Source organism: Molossus molossus, unplaced genomic scaffold (assembly GCF_014108415.1).
Source record: "Molossus molossus isolate mMolMol1 unplaced genomic scaffold, mMolMol1.p scaffold_m16_p_15, whole genome shotgun sequence".
In the NCBI taxonomy this organism is placed as follows: domain Eukaryota; kingdom Metazoa; phylum Chordata; class Mammalia; order Chiroptera; family Molossidae; genus Molossus; species Molossus molossus.
In genome coordinates this window covers 65,474,131-65,500,673 of record NW_023425350.1, presented here as the reverse complement: position 1 = coordinate 65,500,673, position 26,543 = coordinate 65,474,131, and the positions used below count along the sequence as shown (strand labels likewise).

At 47.0% G+C, this 26,543-nt stretch overlaps 1 protein-coding gene across 9 annotated transcripts in view; it reads left to right on the top strand.

The window, feature by feature from the left end:
• The window catches only part of ST3GAL5 (ST3 beta-galactoside alpha-2,3-sialyltransferase 5), a 49,817-nt gene that overhangs the window by 5,792 nt on the left and 17,482 nt on the right, over nucleotides 1-26,543 (top strand). For 2 of the 9 annotated variants that reach the window (XM_036263540.1, XM_036263536.1), the window contains 2 exons: nucleotides 18,080-18,203; nucleotides 21,226-21,337. In XM_036263540.1, the coding sequence (XP_036119433.1) occupies nucleotides 18,080-18,203; nucleotides 21,226-21,337 (236 nt within the window). Of the gene's footprint in view, nucleotides 1-274; nucleotides 824-9,320; nucleotides 9,340-13,377; nucleotides 13,749-14,264; nucleotides 14,444-15,768; nucleotides 16,180-18,079; nucleotides 18,204-21,225; nucleotides 21,338-26,543 lie in introns of those variants that run through there. The other 7 variants (XM_036263538.1, XM_036263532.1, XM_036263533.1 and 4 more) reach the window with 7 other exon arrangements.

The window sequence follows — 26,543 nt, the reverse complement described above, 5'->3', positions numbered from 1 at the left end:
TTCCAGGGGAGCCTTTTTTAAGCTCCCTCCCAGACACACATACACACACACACACACACACACACACACACACCCCAAATATAAAACATCTAACACTGCCCTCATGTTCTCTGTAGAATAATAAGTTAAGAAGAAATACTGTGAAAATAATTACATTGGTGATAAATCTACTTGTCCAATTTTGGAAATGAGATTGTGAGAGCTTTTTCAAGAAGAGACTGTTGCTTATTTCTGTATCCCCGGGTGCATGCTGCACACGTCATTAAAGACTGGATGTGTGTGTGAAGGCATGCCTGATTGGGACTCGGCCTAAATGCTGGCTTCCCAGATTTTTGGAGCAGAGTAAAGGGATGTATGATTGGGGTATAAAAGGAAATTGGATGTTTTAGCCATCCCTCCTACAGAACTAAATACATGTGGCTGCTTTTAGGAATTCAGGCACGTTTAACTTTTTCTGAGCTTGAAGTGACCCTAGCAAAACTTTCCTTTGTCCGCTATATGGTTGTTTCCTCTCCTTCAGTCTCTTAGCTGCCAGGGCTGGTCAAACTCCAGGTTGTTTCCAGTGACCACCACTTTGCTAGGGTCATTACCACTTGCTGATTTGGGGTTTTATATGACCAGTCTGGTTCTTCTATTCCTATAGGACGAACAGGATTATTGAATACTGGATTTCTGCATAAACTGCCTTTCGAATCCTCCACCTTGCCTTAGCCATCCACCCAGCCAGGTGCTCCCTGAGGAGGATTACTAAAGTCCTGTTTAGTGATGTCACTTTGTAATCCCACACCTTAAGAACCCGTACACCTACCTTGTCTTTTTGGAGGTGAGATCTCAGTTATTTTAAAATTTGCATACACTCTTTCCCATTATCTCATTTCCTGTGTTTCCCATTATATTCAAGTCTAGAGGAAGGTCCCTGTGTTGGAGCCTTCTAATATTGGGTCCCAGAGTTGCTTTTTGTTAGCTAATTCTCCTAATCTTCACTTTCTCTTATTAAAGATTATTTATTCAACCCAACTACTTGCATTTCTCTTCAATTAAGAGTGAGATCTTTTAGTAAAGAAGTAGCTATTAGATTTTGCTTTATTTGTGGCTGTCATGACTCATTCTCCTGTAGCATGTGCTGCATATATAATTTGCTCTCACAGGGGCCACCGCCAGAGAGCTGTTAGCAAAGGGCTTTTGTTAGAGCTTGGAGAGACCCCAAGAGGAGGGGCAGTTCTGTGAGCAGTTTTCTCAGTTTCCCCAGTGTCATGTCTCATTCCCTCTGGCCCCACCTCTGCTGTTAAGTCATCTCAGGTCTCAGAATGGTGACAATATGTGCAGCCTTCCTGTATACTCTTTTTTTTATTTTTTTCTGTTCGTGCCCTGAATTTGTTATTATGCAGGCCGATCCCTGCTGACTGGGTGCTGTAAGAACAGCCCCTGCCAGCTTAGTCACCAAGTTGGGAGGCATCTTCTTCCTGCACATTTCTTGGCCCCCTTCTTGCTGTCCCTGCTCTGGCTCAGCTCCCCTCACCTCTGGCTGCAGTGATCTCAGTGGCCCCTTGACTATCCCAGGGTGAGTCCACCACCCCCTGCTTAAGAACCACTGAGGGTCACCCGATGCCGCCTCTGGGGCCAGTTTGGTGGGCCTGGTTCCTTCTGAACTGCATCTCCCACAGGTCCCCTGTGCTCTGGCCTGAGCACACCTCTCTGGGCATTAGGCATGCCCTTCCTGCCATCAAGAATGCCTGCTCCTCTCCTTCTGAATGTCTCTGCAGTCTTGCCCATCCTTCAAGGACCCATTTACACATCATCTCAGGGAAGCCTCCCTGTTTCCTGAGATGGAGCCAGTGTCCGTGCCCCGGGCATTCCAGGTGCACTGCTGCTGCTCTGCCGTGGCGTCCGTGCTTCAGTATTTGGGGTATCTCGGTATTTTTGCCTTCCCTGGCTGGGTCATTCACTTAAAGAGGAAAGGAGCTGTGTCTTAAATATCTTTACATTCCCATTGCCTATGTAGGGAAAGTGCTTATTAATGTTTATTTAATGGATTATTAGTTGAAGAAAACAAATTACACAACAATACAGGCCAGCCCTCCTTAGGCCAGCTCTACAAGAGAATTTAGCCCTAATACTCTAAGTCAGCCATTGCAAGTTGTGAATAACTTCTCTCCCATGCCTCTGGAATGAGTCTAAGTACCGATCATCCTTAGGAGAATTGAGAAAATAGACATGCACATCCTTTTCTGTACTTGTCCAGTAGAGCCCCACTCAAAGAAGGCTGGATGGACAGCATGATTTCAATCCTGATAAAATACACACATGCAAAGAGAAAAGACCTGTAGAACGGTAGACCAGAAAGTTAACAGTAGATGTCACTGGGCTGTGGTGTAACGACCAGTATGTGATTTCAAAATGTTTTCTCCGCTTTCACATCATTTCTGAAGTTTCTAACTTTGTGATAACCGTTTGAAACAATGTTTCTCCAGTAAGCGAAACCCGAGTTCCCATACTTGGTTGTGCCTCAGTATAAGGCGGTGAAGTTGGAGTTTTTGTTTTTAAATAGAGCTCCCTGTGCCCTGCCGCAGTGGGCCCGGAATCACTGAGCTGAGCCCCTCAGCCTTGTCCCTGGAGAACTGGGCCTCGGCCTGAGGAGGCTTGGCTGTCAGCTCTGCACCAGGGTGGCCCTTTTTGCTGCCACAGGGCACCTTGGGAACTGAAGGGCTGAGTTCCCAGCAGGCATGGCTCACCGTAAGGGAATCTGGCACATTCACGGATACTCACGGCTGCTCTCATAAGCAAATCTAGAGGTGGCGTGTTTTTTTTCTTAATAGCCAAGAGTGGACACAACTGGAAGTTATTTTAATTAAGTCTTATAGAGGGGTCTCACGTGCTCATCCGCTAACACTGCGACTGGCCCTCGTTTTTTCCCTGAAGTTGGACCTTGTTTGACCTCACACAGAATTTTATCTTTTATCCAGGGAAGAATCTACCAGTGGGTGGTAAAACAAGTAGGTTTGGTGAAGAACAGGATATTTGCTTAGTCTCTGAGTGTCTCCTATCAAGTTACTTATTAATTACAAAGGGAAAATTGTAACTTGACAATGGAGAAACCTGCCTTACACCACTTGAGCCAGTAGTCACATTTAATGCCACCAGTACTGGGACAAATCAGCACATACACGCCTCCCGTGAAATCCATCAAGAAGGGCCCAGAATCACTTCTGTGATCTTCCTGCCCCAAATGATGAAACAGACAAACCTCAATTTAGGGGCATTACAGAAAATTATTGGCCTGTACTGTTCAAAAAATGCCAAGGTGGCCCTGGCCAGTTTGGCTCAGCGGTTAGAGCATTGGCCAGAGGACCAAAGAGTCATGGTTTCGAGTCTGGTCAAGAGCACATACCTCAGTTGTGGTTCATCCCTGGCCCTGGTCGGGGTCGTGCAGGAGGCAACCAGTCGATGTGTCCCTCTCACGCTGATGTTTCTGTCTCTCTCTCCACCTTCCTCCCTCCCTCCCACTCTATCTGAAGATAAGTGGAAAAATATCCTTGGGTGAGGATTAAAAAAAAAAAAGCCAAGGCCATGATTAACAGAGGCTGAAAAGATAAGACAGCTTGCTCTCTAAGGCCATTTTGGGAACTACTAGAGAAATTTGTATTAGGTCTTTAGAGAAGATAACACTACTGAAGAAAAAATAATTTCCTGTTTTTTATCATTATACTGTGGTTGCTAAGGGAATGTTGTAACTTATTTTCAAACGGTTAAAAAAAGTGATATGCCAGTTATATAATAGAATGTGGTAACATGGCATATGTACTGAACTTTAACAATTGGGAAGTATGGGTGAAGGGTATACGGGAATTCTTTGGACTCTTCTTGCAGTCTTTCCGTAAGGTTGAGATTATGTCAAAAAATACGGTTTAAAAACTCTGAAGCCTCCAGGTCATGGTGCTGAAGTCATTTCCCACAGCACTGAGCTCACTTCATACTTGGCTTTTCTTGCTCTGGCATCAGCAGAAAACAGGGTAGACAACCACTAATAGTGTGGCTTCAGCTGACAGGAAGGTTTCTTCCTTCAGCGGTCTGGAGCGGCGGTGGCGGCTGTGCTGGACTTCACTCCTGCTGCTTGTCCTCAGGTCTGGTCAGCCATCTCTGACCCACACTGTGACCTGGTTTAGACGAGGCCTCCAACTGTCCTGTGAAAGAGGCTTCCCAGGCACAGTGTGGCTTTGAAAATAGATTTAAATGCTGTTAAGAGTGTTTGTGCATAAATGCAGTGCACTTCACCAATGTCAACATAAGAAGCGTCCATACCTGTAGAGAATTTTTATGAGTTTATTGAGCCAAACTGACAACGCATGCCGGGAAGCAAGATCTCAAATGTTCCTGAAAATAACAGTTTTGTGGCTTCTTTTATGTATTTGAAACTAAGGAGGGGGTGTAAGGAAGATTGGAGAAAGCAAGGCAGGGATTGGATTATAGGATAGTTAACAAAATTATATGCTCTCTTGTGGGTTAACACCCCCTTAAAGAGGTATTACTTCTGGTATTTCAAAGGTGTGTTAACCTAGATGCCCAGGAAAAGTGGACAGGGTTGGCTTAAGACCTTTCACTAAAGAATTTATAGGCATGACTACCCACCATGACCTGCCCAGTTAGGAATTTATGATCAGATTACCCTGTGAGGTTACTTTCCAGAGCACCCCTTTGTTTCGTCCGCACCGGGACGCTTTGGTTGAGCCCTTGCCAGCCAATCAGGCCCAGGCCTTCAGAGGGGGCATTTTACCCAGAGCCTTGGCACTGGCCAGTTAGAGATGGTCCCCGCTCCTTCCTTGACAGAACCTCAGGTTGTATGCTTTGGTAGAAATCCTGCAGGTACTGTGTTCTGCATGAGGAAGGGGTTCCTTTTCCAGCCCGCAGGTCATTTTTATCCAGGTGAGGGCAACCTTCTGTGCTCTGGCTGGAATCTCTCCCGTGGGGTGGGGGTGGCAGAGGCAGTTCTTGGATTCAGATGGGAAGCTCTAAGTTGGGGCCTGAAGTTACTTGTGGGTGGGTCTGTTTATCTGAATTTGTCAAGAGGAGTTCCTCTGAAACTTGTGGGCCCCAGAGAACAGAATATGGTAAGAATAGTGACAAAGCTTTGTTCCTCTTTTCGGTCTTCCCCTTCTAGCTCTTTTTTCCCTGAACATCCCGTCCTTTACCCCCACACCATTTCTCTTCTCTTGTGTTCCCATCTTTCTCCCCTTTTATCTTTTTAATCTGTCTTTTCCCACTTATTCCAGCTTCCTGTTTCTCTCTCCTAAGTGGCCATAAAATGTTAACATCCACTGAATAAGCTACATTTTACGTTTCCGTTTCCTGTTATTTGAAAAGTAGGTATGTGAGACTCAAAGTTTTAGTTGGAAGAAGGGGCAATAAAAGTGTTCTCGCTTTTTTTTTTTCTTTATCATTTTTTTTTTTTTTTTTATCCTCACCCAAGGACATTTTTCCATTTTTTGTACAGACAGAGTGGGAGGGAGAGAGAGGAAGAGAGAGAGAGAAACATCGATGTGAAAGGGACACATCGAGTGGCTGCCACCCGCATGACCAACCAGGGCCGGGGACAAACTGCAACCAAGGTACATGCCCTTAGCGGGAACCGAACCCGGGTCTCTCCGGACCGCAGGTGGGCGCTCTAACCGCTGAGCCAAACTGGCCAGGGCGTGTTCTCGCTTTTTACATATTAACAATCATCCTTACAGAGGTCACTTGGCCACAATCAGATATTCAACAGCGGAACAGTTGAATATTTTATCTCTTTCCTCTTCTCTTAAAAAACAAAGTAATGGCCCTGGTCAGTTGGGCACAGCAGTTAGAGCGTCGGCCCACCGACCAGAGTCCCAGGTTCAGTTCCCACTGAGGGCATATACCTCGGTTGCAGTTTGTCCCAAGCCCCGGTTGGGATCGTGTGGGTGGCAACCAGTCGATGTGTCTTTCTCACGTCGATGTTTCTCTCTCTCTCTCTCTCCCGCCCCTCTCACTCTGTCTGAAGATACGCAAAAGTGTCCTTGGGTAAGGATTAAAAAAACAAACAAACAAATACAACAACAAAGTAATGGATGCCTGGCTGGTGTGGCTCAGTGGTTGAGCATCGACCCATGCACCAAGAGGTCACCGGTTCGATTCCTGGTCAGGGCACATGCCCAGGTTGTGGGTCCGATCCCCAGTGGGGGGCATGCAGGAGGCGGCCAATCCATGTTCTCTCTCAACAATCTTTCTCTCTCTCTCTCCCTGTCCCTTCCTCTCTCTAACGTCAATAAAGAAAAAAAGTTAAAAATAAATAAAAAACAAAACAAAGAAACAGGACTTTGGGTCAAGATGGCAGCTTTTGTGGTACTCACCTCCTCCCACAACCACATCAGAATTACAACTAAACTACAGAATAACCATCATTCAGAACCGCCTGACATTGAGCTGAATGGAAGTCCTACAACTACGAAATTAAAGAAGAAGCCACATCAAGACTGGTAGGACGGGCAGAGGTGTGGACAGGCTGGTCCCACACCCATGTGTGACAGATAAAAATCAGGATAGATACCTCAGCTGTGAAGGTCCTCCCTGAGGAGTGAGGGGTTCCCGTCCCACACCAGGCCCCCAGCTCAGGGTTCCAGTGCCAGGAAGAGAAGTTCTCATCACTTCTGGTCGTAAAACCGGCGGGAACTGAGGCTGAGGGAGGCTGAGGCTGCTGGAGCCCCAGGCAGCTCCTCTTAAAGGGCCCATGCACAGACTTTCTCGGACTTGCTCCCTCCAAGCTTCTGCATGGGGGAGGCAGCTTGAAAGGCACCAAGGACGGGGAAGAACTGAGTTGTTTGGCATCAGGGTGAGAGCTGGAGGGGCAGCCTTCTCTGGGACAGACATGCTCATGGAGGCTATTGTTCCTTTTGGTGAGCCCTTCCCCCAGGGGACCCATAGAAGTTGCCATATCTGGGACTCAGGTACCTGGCTCACACTGTTTTCCCCGCCCTGAGGCCTTGCCCCACCCAAGCTGTTTCCAGAGGAATGGCCTGTCTTGGATCCTGCTTCAGATTTTCCTAAAATCTCTCAAACAAGCAGCATCTGGCCTCAGTGAGACCCATACCTCTTGCTAAGTGGCCCCAGGCCCAGCACTAGCAGCAGCCAACCTTGGTTCACAGCTTGGCCTAGGCACCTCCAAGCCCAGCACAAGAAGCAGCCATCTGCAGACAGCTTTGTGGTTTATGCCTGGTGGCCCCAGGTAGAACACAGGCAATGGCTGACTTTGGCCTTTGTCCCCCAGGAGGCCCTAGAGCCAACACACCCACTGGACAGCTTCAGACCACATCAAAGCACCAGCGTCCAACCACCTCCACAAGTGACAGACTCAAAGGGTGGACTCAGTGGGTACCAGAGCCCTGCTGAAGTAAGTCTTGCTCTTTGTGGTGGGCCCCTACACAGCTGATTTTCCAAGGTGGTCAGAGGTCAGTGGTCACAGCCAGTCCTTGCAGCCAATCAGACTGAGTAAATCCCTCCCATTGATGTGCCAATGGAGTCTCAATTACAACTGAAGGGTGTACAGTCCACATGGGGGGTACACCTCAATTGCCCAACTGGGGTGATCAGGGAGGCTGTGACACAGACCCTACAGGACACCTACTACAGTAGATCACCCTACCAAGCCTAGAAGACATAGCAGCTCTACCTAATGCAAATACAGGGAGGCAACCAAAATGAGGAGACAAAGAAACATGTCCCAAATGAAAGAACAGAACAAAACTCCAGGAAAAGAACTAAACAAAATGGAGATAAGCAGTGTAACAGATGCAGAGTTCAAAATACTGGTTACAGGGATGCTCAAGGAACTTAGTGAGGACCTCAGGAGCATAAAAAAAGACCAGTCAGAAATGAAGGTTGCATTAACTAAAATAAAGAATAATTTATAGGGAATCAAAAGTAGAGTAGGTGAAGCCAAGAAGCAAACCATCGATCTGGAATATAAGGAAGCAAAGAACACCCAATCAGATCAGCAAAAAGAAAAAAGAATCCAAAGAAAATGAGGATAGTGTAAGGAGCCTCTGGGACAACTTCAGGTGTACCAACATTCACATCATGGGGGTACCAGAAGGAGAAAAGAGAGAACAAGAAATTGAAAATCTATTTGAAAAAATAATGACAGAAAACATCCCTAACTTGGTAAAGAAAATGAACATACAAGTCCAGGAAACACAGAGAGTCCCAAACAAGATGAATCCAAAGAGGCCCACACCAAGACACATCATAATCAAAATGTGAACGATTAAAGACAGAGAGAATCTTAAAAACATCAAGAGAAAAGCAATGCATTATCTACAAGGGAGCTCCCATAAGACTGTCAGCTGATTTCTCAAAAGAAACTTTGCATACCACAAGAGAGTAGCAAGAAATATTCTAAGTGGTAAAAAGCAAAGACCTACAACCAAGATTACTCTATCCTGCAAAGCTGTCATTTAGAATCAATGGACATATGAAGAGCTTCCCAGGTAAGAAAAAGCAAAAGGAGTCCATCACCACCAAACCAGTATTATATGAAATGTTAAACGGTCTTCTTGAAGAAGATGGTCAAAAATACGAACAATAAAATGGCAATGAATACATATCTATCAACAATTGAACCTACAAACCAAATGAATAAGCAGAACAGAAACAGACTCATAGATAGAGAGAACTTTTTGTTGATTGCCAGATGGGAGGGGGTTTGGGAGGAGGGGTGAAAAGATGAAGGGATTAAGACGTACAAATTGGTTGTTAGACTGATGAACCTCAGTGAGGGGAGAGGAGGAGTAGGAAGAGATAAACCAAAGAACTTACATGCATATATGCATAACCAATGGACATAGATAGTAGTGTGGAGAATTTTTTAAGAAAATTGATTTTAGGGAGGGAGGGAGGGGAGAGAGAGAGATAAAAATCGATGTGAGAGAGATATATCAATCCATTGCCTCTGTATGCACCCCGACCAAGGATCAAACTCACAACCTAGGTATGTGCCCTGAACAGGAATCAAACCTACAACCTTCCAGTGCATGGGATGGCACTCCAACAAACTGAGCCACACCAGTCAGGGTGCCTTAACACTTTTGAACATGTAAAAAGCAGGTAGCCCTGACTGGTTTGGCTCAGCGGTTGGAGCTTTGGCCCACAGACCAGAAAGCCCCAGGTTTGGGTTCCTACTAAGGGCACGTACCTCAGTTGCAGTTCATCCCCGGCTCCGGTTGGGGTTGTGTGGGTGGCAACCAGTCGATTTGTCTCTCTCTCACGTCGATGTCTCTCTCTCTCTCTTCCTACTTCTCTGTCTGAAGATGGATGCAAAAATGTCCTCAGGTAAGGATAAAAAAATAAAATGAAAACCAGGTAGCTGAATGATAGTAATGATGTATTCTCAACATTAGAGAAATACTGGTTGATTAGAAGTAGGTTAAAAAGCATACCTCAGAATCATTGAAGTGCTTGTGTCTTGTTTGGTGGCCAAAATTAGTAGAGTGTAGACTGTGCCTTCACAGAGCAACACTTTTATTTTTTATTGCAGGATACAGGTCCTCATAATTTTGCAGTTTGTAGAATCTGAAAACCTCAGGCTAAAATCTGTTGTAATTAATAGCTGCGAGAAGCTTGCTGGAGAGCAGAGTTTCTCAAAGGGCCGCACCCACAAACTCAGGGAAAACTTGCTTTCAACGCACAGTTGGCATCCTGACCTGGTCCTGCTTGGTGGGAGATGAGGATGAGGATGAGGTCTGGGAATCTGAGTCACTGCAGCCTTCCCCAGTGATTCTTGTGCATGGTCAGACTGGAGAATTGCTGACCCAGACAGCCGTGGAGGCATTAATACATTAAATTGAATAAACACTGTAAGATATCGGAGATGATTGGGTGTGGTCTCAGCACTGGTGCTTTTGCCAGCACTGTCTTTATGGTTTTGATAGCATGGGTGAAATTTCACGTTTCTAAAGGACAAATGAGACACCGCCTACCCAGTGGAAGTACCACGTAGTGGGGTTTTCCCCCTTGGTGTGGGAGTGAAATGAGATGGTTTTAAAGGAGCTCTGCTTGAGTTGCGTGGACCCAGGCAGGAGTGCTGCTGTCCTTCCACCCGTGCACGTCTGTGGGCCCCACCTCCGTGGGCTGCCGTGTGAGTGCAGGCCTGAGCCTGTCTGTTGGCTGCCAATTAGATGCTGAAGCTCAGGTATCGTCACTTTTAACCCCCAGTCTTTGATTCTCAGTTTTTGCATTAAGTTTAATTACCTTTGCTAACCTATAAGTAAAGGCCAACATGAGAGGCAGCAAGCGTTTAGTGGAGATCCAGGAGAACAAGCTACTCGGAAAGTGCTCATTCAGGCAGAAACCCAAATAGTGTTTTTTTTAATCCTCACCCCAGGACACTCTTGTATTTATCTTGAGATAGAGCTGGAGGGAGAGAAGGTGGGAGAGAGAGAGAAACATCGACGTGAGAGAGACACAGTGAGTGGCACCCACCCCCAACCAGGCCGGTCACAAACCGCAACCGAGGTGCGCGCCCTTAGCGGGACCAAACCCCAGGCCTGTCTGGTCCACAGGCCGATGCTCTAAACGCTGAACCCAACTGGCCAGGGTCCAAATAGTGTTTTGATTAGGTGAAGGCAAGTGGTTTGCATGAAAAGGGAAGGGGAACAATTACATAAATAGAAGGAAGAGATTTCTATTGGTGTGGATTAGCTAGCATAGTGATGCTAATTATAAAGAATGTCTTTACCTTTCGGTCCTAGTCAAAACAGACAGTCGCTTGGAATGCAGCACAGTTTTAAATTTCCAGGTTTGAGGAGTAAGACCTACAGGGCAGTTTCTCTGGGATGGCAACTCTGACTCTATTTTAAAGGGGCTCCGTTTATGTGATTTTTTTACACTTTCAATACTTTAAAAAGATGGCAATATTAAAATGTTAATATCTACAATGACTTTATCCCAGTGGGTCAAGTTGGGGTGAGTTTGCCCCCAGGGGACATTTGGCAATATCTGGAGACATTTTTGGTTCTCACAACTGGGAGAGAGTGGGAGGGCCAGAGATTCTACTGACATCTGGTGAGAAGAGGCCAAGGATGCTGCCAAACATCCTGCACCGCACAGGTGGCTCCTACAGCAGAGAGCTACCCAGCCCCAGTGTCGCCAGTGCCGTGGTGGGGGAACCCTGCGAGAGAGCAGCTGGATGCTGCTTATCTGCGTGTGTGCTAGGATACTGGGTCAGCTCTCATATATACAAAGAGTTCCAAAGCTGAAACCCAGATCGTTCAAGGATCTTGGGTGGACCGGTTGACTTCTGGAATCAGTAAGAGAGAAGTGACACGTCACCAAGCGCTCCGTATGACAATAGATAAAACCCTGGCACACTTTGGGGCATTTATAACAGAACTGTTGTCTGCCCTCCCCCAGCGTCCCCTCCCTATTGGGTGGGGGGCGGAAGAGAGCGTAGATGAGAGGGCACCCCTTGCATCAGTGCCCTGGGCGAGCAGCCCAGGGGGTCTCGGCCTTCTGCCCGCTGTCCGTGTCCGTGCTGGGGTCGCCCTTCTCTCACAGCACCCCCCCCCCCCCACCGTTGCAGTTACGCTCCTGTTATGTCCCGGACCTTGGTTTTCTAGCCGTGGGGACCTTACCGTCCCCACAGGTCTTCCTCTTCTTGTGACTGCTCTCTACAAAGGGCTCCATTGTCCTCCCATCACGTGAGTTGTCTACCCTCCTGCCTGCTCACCACATCTGAGCGAGCTGGCCCTGTTGTTTCTGTGTCTGGACACCCTTCCGCTCCCTCTGGCTCCCGCCACCTGCTCAGACGACAGGATGTGCTGTGTGAGCACTGTGCTCGCTTCCGACCAGCCTCCCCTCTCAGACTACCCCCTTCTTACTGTCCCGGCTGCTTCCCCAGTGATTCTCCTCCACGTGTTCCATGATCCCCCGTGAACAAAATCCTCAAGGGCCTCTCGTGATCGCCCATGACCTTCTGTGACCCTGCTGACCAAATGGCTTGTCTCAGGTCAGGTTCTCTAGAAGCAGAGCCTGAAACAGGAATTCAAGGGCCCCTGGTTGATTGAGGGAGCAGCCAGGGGAGCGGGAGTGAGGGAGACCACGGAGCAGAAGGAGCTGAGCAAAGCTGTGGTCTCAGCTGAACCCTCCGGAAGCTTTGGAGCCTGAATTGCTCTCCCAGGGTGATCCCACGCGGAGGCAAGAGGTACCCGTTAGTCAGTCAGTCATTGGCTGGAGACAGAGGGCAAGTCTGCAGAGAAGGGGGCAGCTGTGTGTGGTTAGCAGCCCCACTCACAGCTGAGGTACAGCACCAGCCCTGGGGTGTCCAGTAGGACCACAGAATTGTCCTTATCTCGTGCGTGCACCCCGCCCCACCCCACGCCATGCTTCTCAGCTATGCCCAGTCGTTTGCTGTTCTGCAAGCTAACCAGGCCTTTGTGTTTCGCTCATTCCGGCCTTGTGTGCCAGTGCTGTTGGGCATTCTCCTGGGCGCTGGGACATGTTTACTCTCTGCCCAGCCCAAGGCTGTCCTCCCCCTGCAGGCAGGCTTTCTGCCTTCTGTTCCCCTTTATCAAGTAGAATTCTTCATCTAAAACACAAAACCCCGAACACGATTTGAGTGACCTTTCTCAGCTTTCCTGGGGATGGTATGGGACTCGCAGAAGTCTGGGGTACGGGAGAGAAGCTGATTTGTTCCGTACCTGGGTGCCTCAGGGCCCGCTGAGAAAGGCTGGCTGGGAGGATGGGTGTTCTGTCGAGCCCCAGGCCACATTTCCACTGCCTCCTGGGCATCTTTGTGTAGTTAGTATCGTCTCGAAGTCATCACATTGTCATGGCTAACGACAAAAACTGACTTCCATTTCTATTTCTTTCCATGACCAGGACCCAGATTTCTCTTCCCAGGATTCTTTCCTCACCAGTCTTCCTGTCACCATTTCTCAGCAGATCTCTGTCCCCGTTTCTCCCCCTCCCTCCTCACCAGGACAGGCCACCGGCTGCCCTTGCACCTAGGCAGTGGGGAGTGGGGAGTGCCCTGCCTCCCTGTCCCCAGCAGCCTTGCATCAGCCAACGGGCTTGCTTCTCGCCTGCTATGAAGTCCTGCTCTCAGAACCACCCCCAGACACAAGCTCCTGCTGCTGCCATGTTAACATCCCACACAGTCCACTCCAGCCATGTTGGTTTAGTCAGTTTTCTCAACTTCACATTTTTGTCTCTAATGATCTGTGCCTTGGTACACCTTCATTACTAAAAACAAAACAAACGAAAATCCCTTCACATATGTGTATACCCATCTATTCCAAGACTTGCCTTTCCTAAGCACCCGCGGGTGGAGGGCACGGACTGGAGGTGGATGCCTTCGGGTTGGAGTTCTCAGCTCCTTACTCAGTCACGTGTGACCTTTGGCAGGTTAAATGCAGCTGGCAAGCCAGCGAAGAAGGTGTTTTGAAGACCTAGTGATACCATGTGTAGGCTTATTCCTCCCCCAAGTACTAATGCCCTACCCACACTTGCAGTAATAACTGTGTGTACAGTTCATTTGGCAAGTCATCATGTCCTGCTCTGTGGTATCTGCTCTACTCTTGTCTCGAGTGGTTAGTTCTTAATCTTGAAAATGTTAGTGCCGGTTCTACAAATGGGCTGAAAGCCCGGGCCTTGCCCTTATCGTCCTTCATCAGGGCCTTAATAGGAATTGTGTCTTCACCAGGCATGCAGACATCTATGAAGAATCAGTTACATTTTTATGTGTGAGTAGAAATCTGTAATTCCGAAAACCAGGTCTTTTCTGCTTCAAGATGGTTAGTGAGGCAGGGGTGTGGAGGCGCTCAGCCTGGCCGGCTGGGTGGGAACAGGCTGCAGTTTATGATTCCTGAGACGCCAGCTTCTGCAGCCAGGCTCTGCGGTGTCTTCCATGTGGTTCGCACCATCGTTTACCAACGGATTCCCTGTTGTTGGGCACGTTAGATGTTTCAGTAGCGCATATGCTTTATTCTTTGCTATTGGAATTTCTGTTAACATGCAATTTCAGTTTTAGCCTTAGTTATAATTGAGAAAACACATTTTGGTGGGGTAGAGGGAGTTTATCTTAGCCAATGACAGGCCTTAGGTGTGTAACGCACTTTCCATTCCACGGGAGATGTTTCTGAAGGGCCTGCCGTGTGCCAAGCCCTGCCTGGATGTTGGAGATACAAAGACGAACAGGGTTCGGGCCCTGCAGCTCAGTCACAAGGTGCTTGTGCAAAGATAGAGGAGACCTAAAAAGTTAACAGAAAATTTCAGTTCGCTGTGGTAAATGGATAGCGAAGTGCCCAGCAACAGCTGTGGTATTGACACATGGTCTTCACAGAGAAGGAGAACGCTTAAGGGTGAAAAGTGGCCCAGCAGGCAGACTGTGGAAGGGATTCCCACTGGGATTCCAGGCTGGGGGACATCGTGTGCAGAGGTACCAAGGCAATAACCCGGCACGTCCAGGATTCCAGCGGCTTCTTAGTGGCTAGAGTGTGACAGACACATTTGTCACCCGGATGCATAGAACCTGAGATGAGCTGGGAACTACCAACCAGGTCATCTGTTTTAGAAAGACAGCTTTGAGGGGACAAAACTGAGATAGGGGAGTCCAGTAAGTGACCTCCACTAAGGGAGTGTCAGTGAGCCGGGAAGTTCAAGGTTTGATTGAGGGGCGCTGGGGTGAACCTGCGGGTTTTCGGCTTGGATTGTGAGGGGAAGGGGCAGTGCTGTGTGAGAGGGACAGAGGAGGGTGCACGGTCTGCTGGGCATTGGTGTCTGAGATGAAGAGCGCAGGCAGGTCGTTAGAGACACAGGTCTGAGCTCAGGGGAGGGGTCCGCACACCTCCCTGGAGGAGGTAAGTAAAAGGCAAATGATGAAAACTTTAGTGAATAGTGTGGGGCAAGGAGAAAATTGTGCTAAGGATGGACCCCGGGACCCCGGAGCCATAGACGTGTGTGTGGAAGTTGAAGATCGCAGAGGTCGGGAGGAAGTGTGGTCCCAGGCGTCCTGGGCTGTGCAGCTGAGGGAGGAAGACACAGTTCAGGCCAGGAGGGCTCGGCCATCACAGGGAGCGGTGACGGGGGTGGGGGGCAGTGAAGGAAGCCAGGCGTTTAGAAAGGGTTAGTGGGAGAGAGGATGCTGACCGAGGCCTGACCTAGGCTGTGCATGAGCGGCTGGGGGAGCCTCAGAGACATCCAGGAAAGGGAACGGCACGGACTGAAGAGGGGACTCTGCCGTAGGGCTAGAGCCAAAGCCTGTGGCCAGAAGTGAGGTAACTGAAGGACAGCAAGTGCCTTAAAGCCCTGTTAGATGAATTGTTTAAAACAGAGCTGGGCACCTGCAACTTCCCTTTCTGTGTAATAACAATAGCAACAACCAGCACTTATTTAAGGCTTGTTATGAGCAACCGCTGTTCCCTGTATTAATCCTCTGAGGCAGGTAATAATATTACACCTATTTCACAGACGAGATAGTTGAGCTACAAGAATGAGTCGCTTGCTCAGAGCTTCACAGCTGGTACATGGAGGAGCTGAGCCCAGGTGTCAGGCTTTAGATGCTGTGCCCTCCTGAGATCCTCTCCAGTGTGATCAGGAAAACAAACAAAAAAACACAACTATTTTTTTGAGCATTTGAATGAATTGGGTGAGCATGTTCTGCGGCAGTGATGGTGAGAAGAGGAAGGTGTTCGGGACTGTAGACCCTCCTGTCACCCCCAGAGCCCCTCCTTCCCTTGCTCAAGCCACTTTCCTGAAGGTGCAGAAGAGGATCACCTGACGTACCAGCCATTGTCCAGCAGGAACCCAGAAGCCACCTAGATACTAAAGGCAGAGAGGGCTTTCATGCAGGGGATTGATCACAAAGACGTTGGCAGGCCTGAAGATGCCAAAGTGAGAAAAGTGTTAGCCAGAGATAAGAACCTGCTGTCACCCTCAGCTGAAGCTCCTACTATCACAAAGCTCCTGGAGGCACCCCCATTCCTGTCAAGTAGAAACCAAGGACGCCGGATGCCCATCCGCTGCTGGAGTCACGTTCACCCTGCACGCCCGCTACTGCGGCTGCCCCATCAGAAGCTCCACCAAATCGGGGGCATGGAAAGGCTGCTTCTCTCCTCTTGTCTTCCACTCTTCCTACAGAACGTCCACAATCACAACGTAACAGGAAGCCAGCTGGCAAGTGTGGGAAATGCCGTTTACAGGGTCACAGCCTGGGGGCTGAGTAGAGCTGAGAGCTCCAGCCACAGGCAGAGGTGGAGACCGTGGTCAGCCTTGTTCTCTGCAGGTCCACTCGGCTGACTGTATTTAGCCACAGAGTGGAAGTGTTTGAAGGCCTTAGGGTCTCAGCTGTTCTAATTCTCATTTAAGGACTCAGTAGATTCTTCAGTAAAGGTTTACTAGGGAGACCTTGGCACTATTTTTCTGAAACCACTCAAGTAGAATGGTACATATATATGACAGTTCTTACGCTCTAGTGTTACATGAAATTGGCATTGAGGGAGAGATTGTTTACAGTAACAAAAATATTGAACACTTGAATGTCAGTTTGATAAAAGTTTTGGCACAATGCTAATGGGGGAAATGAAGTGAATATGAGATAAAACTTCCTCCTGGCTGAGAGACTGAGTGTAGTAAAGACATTTCTTAAATTAATATATAAATTTATTATCATAGCACTAGGTGCCTGTATTAGTTGAGATATGACATTTCATTTAACTAACAATTGCTTAAACAAGACAGAAGTGTATATCTTGTAATAGTCCCGAGGCAGGCAGGCCAAGGTGGAATGGCAGCTCTGCCACTGGGATTGTCCAGGGACCCAGGCCCCGTCGCTCTTGTTGCTCCACCAGCCCTGGGATGATGTGCTCTCTGTGTGGTCTAGGGTGGCTCATCATGTGTCAGCATTTCAGCCAGGAGGAAAGGGGATAAACGAAAAGGGAGAGTATGCCAAGAAAGGGACCCTGGAAGTTGTACAAGTCACTTCTGCTTGTATCCCATTGGTCAGAACTTAGTCATGAGGCCACACCTAGCTCCAAGGCTGGGGAAATCTAGTCCTTATTCTGGGAGGCCCTGTGCCCAGCTGAAAACGCAGAGTTCTAGTCAGCTGAGAGGAAGGGGGAAACTGAGGGGAAGGGAGGAGATGTGTTCATTTCTGTTGCAGTACCTTTTGGAATATTATTTAGAAATTGAAAATCTGAGAATAAAATTAAAAGAACATATAGACAAGCATACCCAAGAACATATATATTTTTTAAAGGAAAAAACTTGTAATTGCCATGTTTTCTTTTTTTCTTAGTGTAACAATTTTCTTGTTTCTAATGTTACACTTTATTTTTAAATGTTTTCATTATAGAGAACTTTAAGCAAAAGTACGCGTATGGAGCATTGTATGAGCCCAGAGTACCCATCGCCCAGCTACAACAGTTATCAGTGTAAAGCATCCATTCCCCCGCCACGTGCTTATCCCCTTCCTGACTTTTGAAGCAGATCTCACTCTGCTCTTTTATCTGTAAATATTTCCATATGTATCTCTAAAAGGTAAAGGCTCTTTAAAAAAAATTAGACTTTTTATTCTGGGATAATTATAGATGCACATGAAATTGTAAGAAATAATACAGTAAGATCCTGTGTAATCTTGACTCAGTTTCCCCCAGTGGTAGAACCTTGCAAAACCATAGTATGTATCACAACTGGGATATTGACGTAGATACAGCCAAGTTCCCGAATATTTTCATGACCACAAGATTCCTTCATGTTGCCTTTTTATTGCCATACCCACCATCCCTTATATATATAACGCCTGACAACTCCTAAGCTGTTCTTCATTTCTATAATTTTGTCATTTAAAGGATGTTCTATAGGAAAATAAATGTAATCACACAATATGTAACCTTTTAGTCTTTGGCTCAGCATAATTCTTTCTAGATTCATCCAAGTTGTTGCATGTATCAGTAGTTCATTCCTTTTCATTACTGAGTAGTAGTCCTTGGTGTGGATGTACCACATAAAGGCTCTTTAAAAACATCATCTACCTAACTCGTCCCTCTTTTTCCTCCTCCCGTGCTCTTCCTCACAGCAATGCCAAGTGAGTATCACTCTGTGAAACTGAGAAGCGATTGCTCAAGACCCTCCCTGCAATGTTACACCCGCGCTCAGAACAAGATGAGAAGACCCAGCTTGTTGTTAAAAGACATTTTCAAGTAAGTATGAGCCCTCGGGCCAGAAATTCCCCCCGGTTTGTGTCAACTGTGTAGAACTGGGAATAAAATTCAATGAGAGCCCTAACGATGGCTCTTGTACTTGGCCACACTGGTCAGAGGATCACTTAAAGGCACGTGGATTAGAGAGTCAGAGCACAGATGCCCTGGGTGTATGCATCACACTGTACTTGGTAAGAGTGCAGTGCCCAGCCAGGGGCCCTCTGGACTCTGTCCCTGGGTTTGGATGCCCAAGAGGGCAGCCCAGACAGTGCGCAGCTCTTCCTGCCATTATTTAACAAAAGAGGGCTTTTTCCCTTAGCTGTTTTAAGTTAATCTAAAATATGATTAATTAAAGGCCCCTAAAGACATTTGAATAACATTAAATATTAAATACTAAAAAGGATGACAGTTATCTCAGCCAAATGACCCTTATATCCTAATAAATTGTATAATTGTTAAAGGAGGAACTTGGTTTGATTTGGTACCAGCTGAACCAAGTTGAAAAGTATCCGTTTTTCATGTCTAAATATAAAAATGGAATCCTGAAATCTAGTTTCCCATCTCACTTTATTAATTTAGGAGGTACAGATTTAAAAAGGTGAGAAAAGGAAATGTACACTTATAAACACTTGTATCATTTTCCATCTCCTTACTCATCAGCCAATATTTATGGAGGCTCACATGTGCCTGGCACTGTGTTGGGTGCTGGCCACATGGCAGAACAGACCCGCACCCCATGCTCCTTACAGTGTGGACAAGACAGGCGTGACCGGGAGTTCCAGAACGGGGGTCAGCACTGTAGTCCCTGGGCCTGCTCTTAACACCCTGTTTTCTTCCTTTTGAAAAACAGAAACAAAACCAAAGTAAGGGAATTATTACAAGCACTGACTGTAATGTGTTTTCTGGAGGCTGGAGAAAGGAATAGGTAAAACTAGATTCACAAGAGTCAAAATTCAGTGGCTATTAAAGGTCCTCAGTAAAGTATCTTCTCATCCCTGCTCCCACGTTTTCCCTTCCCATGTATAGCGAACCAACATTACCAGCCTGGTAGATACAAGAAACACCATGTGTGTTGTGTATGTCTGTCCCCCACTCCCCACTGCTTTTTACACAAAGAGCAGCATCCTGTTCATTTAACATTGTACTGGCTCCCAGGGAGTAATTAAGGTACTTGTTCCGGTTCACACGGGGAGGGAGCCTGCTAAAATGAGAATCAAGGAGTGTTGAAAAAACATCCTAGCAGTACTTTCTTGCGTCAGCATCCTCAGCTGTAGACAGATACTCGGCATCCATTGTGTACCATGTGCGGTGCTCGATGCTGTTTGCCCCACATTTGCCCCTCCCTTTAGAAAGCAGGTTATTTTCCCCTTCAGGTTGTTCCTTAACTTTGTTTTTTCAAATACAAATCACTTAAAGCAGTGATTCTTAAATGGGTTTAAACTTTTTTTTTACACTTTTGGTTTGTCAGTATCACTTGGAGAACTTATTTAAAATGAGATTTCTGCCCTGGCTGGTTTGGCTCAGCTGTTAGAGCGTCGGCCCGTGGACCATTGAGTTGCGGGTTTGATTCCAGTCAAAGGCACGAACCTCGGTTGCACTTTGTCCCCGGCCCTGGTCCGGTTGTGCGGGACGCAGCCAGTCGATGTGGCTCTATCATATCAATGTTTCTCTCTTTCTCTCTCCCTCCCTCCCACTCTATCTGATAATAAGTAGAAAAATATCCTTGGGTGAGGAATAAAAATAAAATGAGATTTCTAGGACCATAACTAGACTCATTTCTCCTCTCCTAATCCTGTGTGTGTGTTTTAAACTATATAATACTGTGAATTTATCGAATTTTTAAAAGCAGTTTTTGTAGATGGTCTTACACTGTTACACCTCACAGAGCTTCGTTTCAAGGACTCAGTCTTTTTCCCCCAATTTTTTTTTATTGTGGTAGAATACCCACAATATACAATTTACCATCTTACTCATTTCTAAGTGTACAGTTTAGTGATGTTAAAAGTACACTCACTCCCGGCCAGTGTAGCTCAGCAGTGGAGCATCAACCCAGGCACCAAGAGGTTGCCAGTTCGATTCCTGGTCAGGGCACATGCCCAGGTTGTGAGCCCGATCCCCAGTTGGGGGGGCATGTAGGAGGCGACCTGTCAGTGTTCTCTCTCATCAATGTTTCCATCTCTCTCCCTCTCCTTTCCTCTCTCTCTAAAATCAATAAAGAACAAAAAAATTTTAAAAAGCAAGCACACTCACATGTTGTGCAGTCATCACAGCATCCCTCTCTACTCTCTATTTTGTAAAACAAAACTGTTCCCATTAAACACTAACTTCCCATTCCCCTGCCCCCTGGCATCCGCCAACCTACTCTGTCTCTGTGATTTTGACTACTCTGTGTACTTCATACAAGTGGAATCACACGGTATTTGAAGGATTGTCAGTATTTTAAAAAATTGAAGCTGCAATTCTGTAGTTCAAAGTCTATTACTTGGGGGATTTTTTAGTTCTTTTTTTTAAAAAATAATTTTTCTTTATTGATTTTAGAGACAGAGCAAGGGAGAGGGAGAGAAAAATAGAAACATCGATGAGAGAGAACATCGATTGGCTGCCTCCAGCATGCCCCCCACTGGGGATCGGGCCCACAACCTGGGCATGTGCCCTGACCGGGAATCAAATGAGCGACCTCTTGGTGCATAGGTCAATGCTCAACCACTCAGCCACACCGGCCAGGCTTAGTTCTTTTTTTTAAGTCCAGTAATCTGCAGTTTGATTCAGATTTTATTATGCTGCCTTTGTGGGAAAAGGTTTTTCTCTACATTTGCTTGTAACAAAGACAGTAATAAATGGCTAATTTATCTTCTCAGGAAATAAATAGTAGTGCCTTACGTTGACCCCTGAGGTCAGCTTTAAAGACGGTACTTATTTGCTACATGGCAAACTCAGTGGGGGTTAGGTTTTCTCTTATTTCACGTGATCACTTTTGATTGTCACATGATTGCATCATTCTACTAATTGATTTTTTTTCTAGGTGTATACTGCTTGTGTTTGGAGTGTGGATCCTTTATATCCTCAAGTTAAATTATACTACTGAAGAATGTGATATGAAAAAAATGCATTATGTGGACCCTGACCGCGTGAAGGTTAGATATTCCATTGGTGTGATTTAAATTAAAACATTTCCAAGCACACATTTAAACAAATATCATCTCTAAAGTATTGTAACTAATGTTTATGAAAGTTATAAACAGAGGGGAAAACACTTACTCTTAGCACCCTAACCAGAATCAGAAACAACTGAGCCTAAAAACAAACAACCAGCAGCTGCTAACCCACAGTACTCCGCTCCGCTGAGGTCACGGTGGGGGAGAGCACCATGCACCACCCTCTGCCGCTTGTCACGACCTGTCGGTGTGCACGTCCTCAGAATAATGGGACGAGTTTCTTTTAACATCACCTGTCACTCCTGTGTTTCACTTTTCTTTTTAATGATTTCACATTGTATTTCAAGATGTTCCCTTAAATTTATAGTTCTCTTTCTAAGTCAATTGACCTATTAAAAGCTCATTTCCCTGATTACGTGAATGGTTAAGTTATCTAATAACGTTCAGCCTTGGATGAAAGAAGAGATGATTTAAGGTAAGGTAGCATGATAATCATGATAACCAAACATATAGGTACTTTCCATGTTTCGTCTCAGTTATCATCATGGCTGGGAGCTGTCCCTGTATTCTCTCCATGCTACAGATGATGTACTGGGAGGCTGGCTGCTTGACCAAGTACACATATAGTGTAGTTAACTAATCGAGTTTCGTGTGTACTATGTATCTGTTCTAAAAGTGCTTTAGTAATGTAAACTCATTTAACCCTCTGAACAGCCCTGCAGATGTAGGTACTGTTATTAACCCCAGCTCAAGCCAAGGGAGTGGAGGGGCAGGAGGCTGTCACCTGTCCAAGGCTATCATAGCTGGTAAGGGGTGGAGTTGGGCTTGGACCCAGCAGTGTCTGTTTCAGAGTTTGAGCTCCTGATAACTCTGCTCTCTGCCTGGGTAGGGAGTGTCCACAGAGAAGAAGCCAGAAGGTGGTGATACAGAGGACAGAGCTGAAGTTTCTGACCAGACGTAAATGTCACCCAGTAACATTGAGACCTTGGGCAAGTTCCTTTTATTTTTATCTTCACCTGAGGACATTTTTGCATTTATCTTCAGATAGAGTGAGAGGGAGAGAGGAAGGAAGAGAGAGAGAGAGAAACATCCATGTGAGAGAGACACATCAACTGGCTGCTACCCACATGACCCCAACCGGGGCCGGGGCCAAACTGCAACCGAGGTACGTACCCTTAGTGGAACCGAACCCGGGACTCTCTTTCGAGGGCTGCCGCTCTAACTGCTGAGCCAAACCGGCCAGGGCCTTGGGCAAGTTTCTTAATTGTTTTCAAACCCAGCATTCTTAGCGGTGAAATATAGATAACAGCATCTGTATAGTAGGGTGGTCATCCACATTGAGTTAGATAATATCCACCAAGCTCCTTTCTAATCCTGGTTTTTATTCACCTGGCTCTGATTTAATCTGTCTATCCTAAGTGCCTCAAATTTTTGGTGGTATAGACAGGTATAAACAAGTAAATGGAAAGAGTGTAGTTAATAAAGGCACAGCTTGATCTAGGCGGACTGTGTCCCAGGGTCTTGTTGATCACAGCCTTCTTGTCCTGCTGCTTCTGCCTTCGGGTGTTCATGACTCAGTCCATTTCGTCAGCATCAGCACGTGCGCTGCGCTTTCCTGGGGCAGGATGCGTCCAGCAGCCTCTGCTCAGGCCTTCCCTCGCCTCCCAGTCTGGCCGGCCTTCCGGACCTCCCCAAGGCCCTTTCCATTCCAAGACCCTTCACGGCTCTCTTGGATAAGGTTTTCAGACATCCTGTCTTGTTTTTGTCTCCCGGGAAAGGCCCAGATGGGTAATGCTTGATATGACTTACTGATACCTGTGAACTCTTCCCTTTGTTTCTTTGCTGCACTCTCCACACTCTTTCCACACCCTTTTGCAACTGTTGACCCCCTGACCAGCTGCAAAGATAATTGCTCTTGAGTAGGGATCAACTGATGAATGTGAACTCTCTTGTGCAAGGCTCGAGCACACCATTTCATAAGTACAAGATGGGGAAGTTCCGGTTCAGTGACACTTGGGGGAAAACCAACTTAGTGGTGTTAGTGCCCAGCCAGCGCCGTCAGCGTCGAATGAAGCGTGGGCAAGCTGTGTTAGTAGACCATCTGCTTGTCCCTGCGGTGCTCAGATAAGGGCTCTGAAGACTATGGCTGCCACTCGCTAAGGTTCCCCCAAGGAATTATAGTGACTTCTGAGAATAACCAGAGAAGAGACTCAAGACCATGTCCCTGAGGAACTTTTGAAGGAACAGGGACATTTGTATAGCCTGGAAGAGAGAAGACCTGGTTCAGGGCAAGCCAGAGGCTCTGCCTAGGTGGCAGCAGTGTCAGCGATGCAGACCAGGTGATGGCGGCCAAGCTGAAAGAAGGGTTTGACAGTCCAAGGCGTCCAAAGACGGAATAAGTGGGCCCCCTTTATGGCACATTTCTGGGGTCTTTAAGCAAAGCCAGGATGCCTGTTCTGGAGGTCCTGTGGACAGAATTCAGGCCTCAGAAGTGGGAGGCTCAGCGGCCTTTTGGAACCTTTCTAGCCCTGAGATTTTGGGGTTTTCTACAACCCCCAGTACTTGGCTGGAAAGTGTGGGCTGATTTTGTAATTTGGGGCTTTCCTGGTTTGTTTGTTTTTTATATCCTCACCCGAGGACATTTTTGCATGTATCCTCAGATAGAGTGGAAGGGAGAGAGGGAGGAAGAGAGAGAGAGACACATCGAGTGGCTGCCACCCACACGACCCCAACCAGGGCTGGGGACAAACTGCAACCAACCGAGGTACGCGCCCTTAGCGGGAACCGAACCTGGACCTCTCTGGGGGCTTTCCCGGCTCTAATGCGGGTACATGAGCACTACTTGTCCCCAACTCGCTGACTTTCCAGCTGGACTTCAGCGGTACTTTGAAGCTCCTCTGAAACTTACCGGACCCATCTGCTATTATAACAACTTAGGTAAGCATTGCAGTGTCCCATCTAAAGTATAAGTTATTTGAGAACAGAGACGATGTTTATAAAAATATGTAGTTTTGGGGATTTCAAGAAAAGGAACAATGATCTAAGGTTGCCCTTTGGAAGTGAGTGCCCTCACCCACACAATTCATATCTCCTTCCCCAACTTTATTTATTCAGTTCTTATTCTGGGGAATTAACCGTCAGTTTTACTGGGCTCAGACCAGGAGTCCATGGGTCTCGAGGACCTCTGTGCATCTGTCCCTTTTCTTCTCCATGTTCTTTTCGGCCTGTTTCCGTAGCCTCATGAGCTGCTATCCATCCAGTAAATGATCCTGGCCTCCTTCCTCGCCTCCTGCAGCGTGGCTGTCACTGCCGACCTCATGAGCAGGTCCCTGTAGGCAGGCTTCCGTGTAGGCTTCAGGTGCACGGCCTCGAGGGCGGCAGGGACCACCACTCACTTTTACTCATCGGGTGGTGGGGTCCCCTCACACACCTCGAGGCTCTCCGGGGCGGCCTGGCCCCGCTTGGTCTTGTGAGCAGCATGCTCTGGATGTAGTAGGGCCAGGTACTTCAGCTTGTTTCTGGAGAGATCGTCAGAACCGCTGGTGCCCTCACAGTGCACGATCGCCACCTTCCAGCCCAGCAGTACCTGCTTAGCTACGATGGCCACCAGGAGCCCAAATGGTCTCAGTCATCGAGCACCGGGACCTTCCAGCCCAGCAGTACCTGCTTAGCTACGATGGCCACCAGGAGCCCAGATGGTCTCAGTCATCGAGCACCGGGACTGACCCTCCTCTATCTTCCGCAGCCTCCAGGGAAAGCTCCTTACCTGCCTGTCTGCATCCAGGCTGCCCCACTAATCGAATCTCATTGAACCTAACGTGTTGCTTCCCCGCTTCAAATTTCTTATTTCTCTCCATTACCTTTAGGAGAATATCCAGACTTCTTGGTCTGGCCTGTAGGGCTCTTCATGACTTGTTTCGTACCCGTCTCTTCGGCCTTCTTTTGCCACCGCCTCCGTCCCAGCACAGCCTGTGTCAGGCACACTAAACCCTCTCACGGGTCCCTCACTGGGCTTCTTTCTTTCTTCTTCATTATGGCTCCGATTTGTATTTCCCTGCTAACTAATGATGTTGACCATCTTTTCATGTGCTCATTGTCCATTTGTGTATCTTCTAAGAAGAAATGTCTATTCAGATTCATTGTCCAGTTTTTACTTGGGTTATTTATCTTTTTATTATTGAGTTGTAAGAGTTCTCTCTATTTTTAGGATATCAGTCCCTTGTCAGATGTATGATTTGCAAGCATCTCCTTCCATTCTGTGGGTTGTTTTTTCACTTTTCTTGATGCTGTCATTTTCGGCACAGAAGTTTTAATTTTGATGAAGTCCAGTTTGTCTCTTTTTGCTTTTGTTCCTTATGTTTTTTATGTCATACCTAAGAAAATGTTGCTTAAGGCTATGTTTTCTTTTAAGAGTTTTATAGTTTTGGATCCTACAGTTGAGCTCTTTATAGTTTGTCTCTGACCCATTTTCGTAAGTGGAGGAGGTAGGGGTTAAAAGACAGTCACCCTGTGTTAGCTGCGTTCCTTTGTTCTTCTCGGCCTGGGGCCCGTCCCTCCCTTGGCCTCTCTGTTACTCTCCTTTCACATCAAATCTCAGCTTGGAGATTCCCTTTTCTAAGAAGCCTTCTCTGCCCATCCTTCTCTCTGGCTGTAGAAGCCCCTTCATACCTTAATCCTAGCACTTACCACTGTGGTGTTTGACTCTCTCGCTGTCCAATAAGCAAGCCCTTGGGCGATAGGGGTGATGTGCTTACATTTTACATTAGTGAATGCATCTTATCTACATCAAACTCCAGAGGAAAGGGAAGATATTACTTGAACCACAGTCTGTTGTCTCATCTTTGAACTCCAAATTGTACAGAAAATCTAAGGTTAACTAACGAGAAATTCTTTGAGTACTTTCAGTAATGCAGATTCAGTTTAAAGTTCCTTTGAGGACTAGGACAGATACGTCCTGTTCAACTCGCCGTATCTACCTGTAGACAGAGACAGAAAAAAACTCGCCCATCACCTTCCCCCTGAAATATGGAATATGAGTCCTCCATTCATGCTTATGGGGCCCATTTTTAAAACCTAAGTTTTCTGCTGGACCAATAACAGACTCTGCCAGTGCCCTGTCCTGATTGGCTCTAGCGAGGATTCCTGACCAATCACCAACAAGGGGATGGAAGGGCCTGATGGGCGG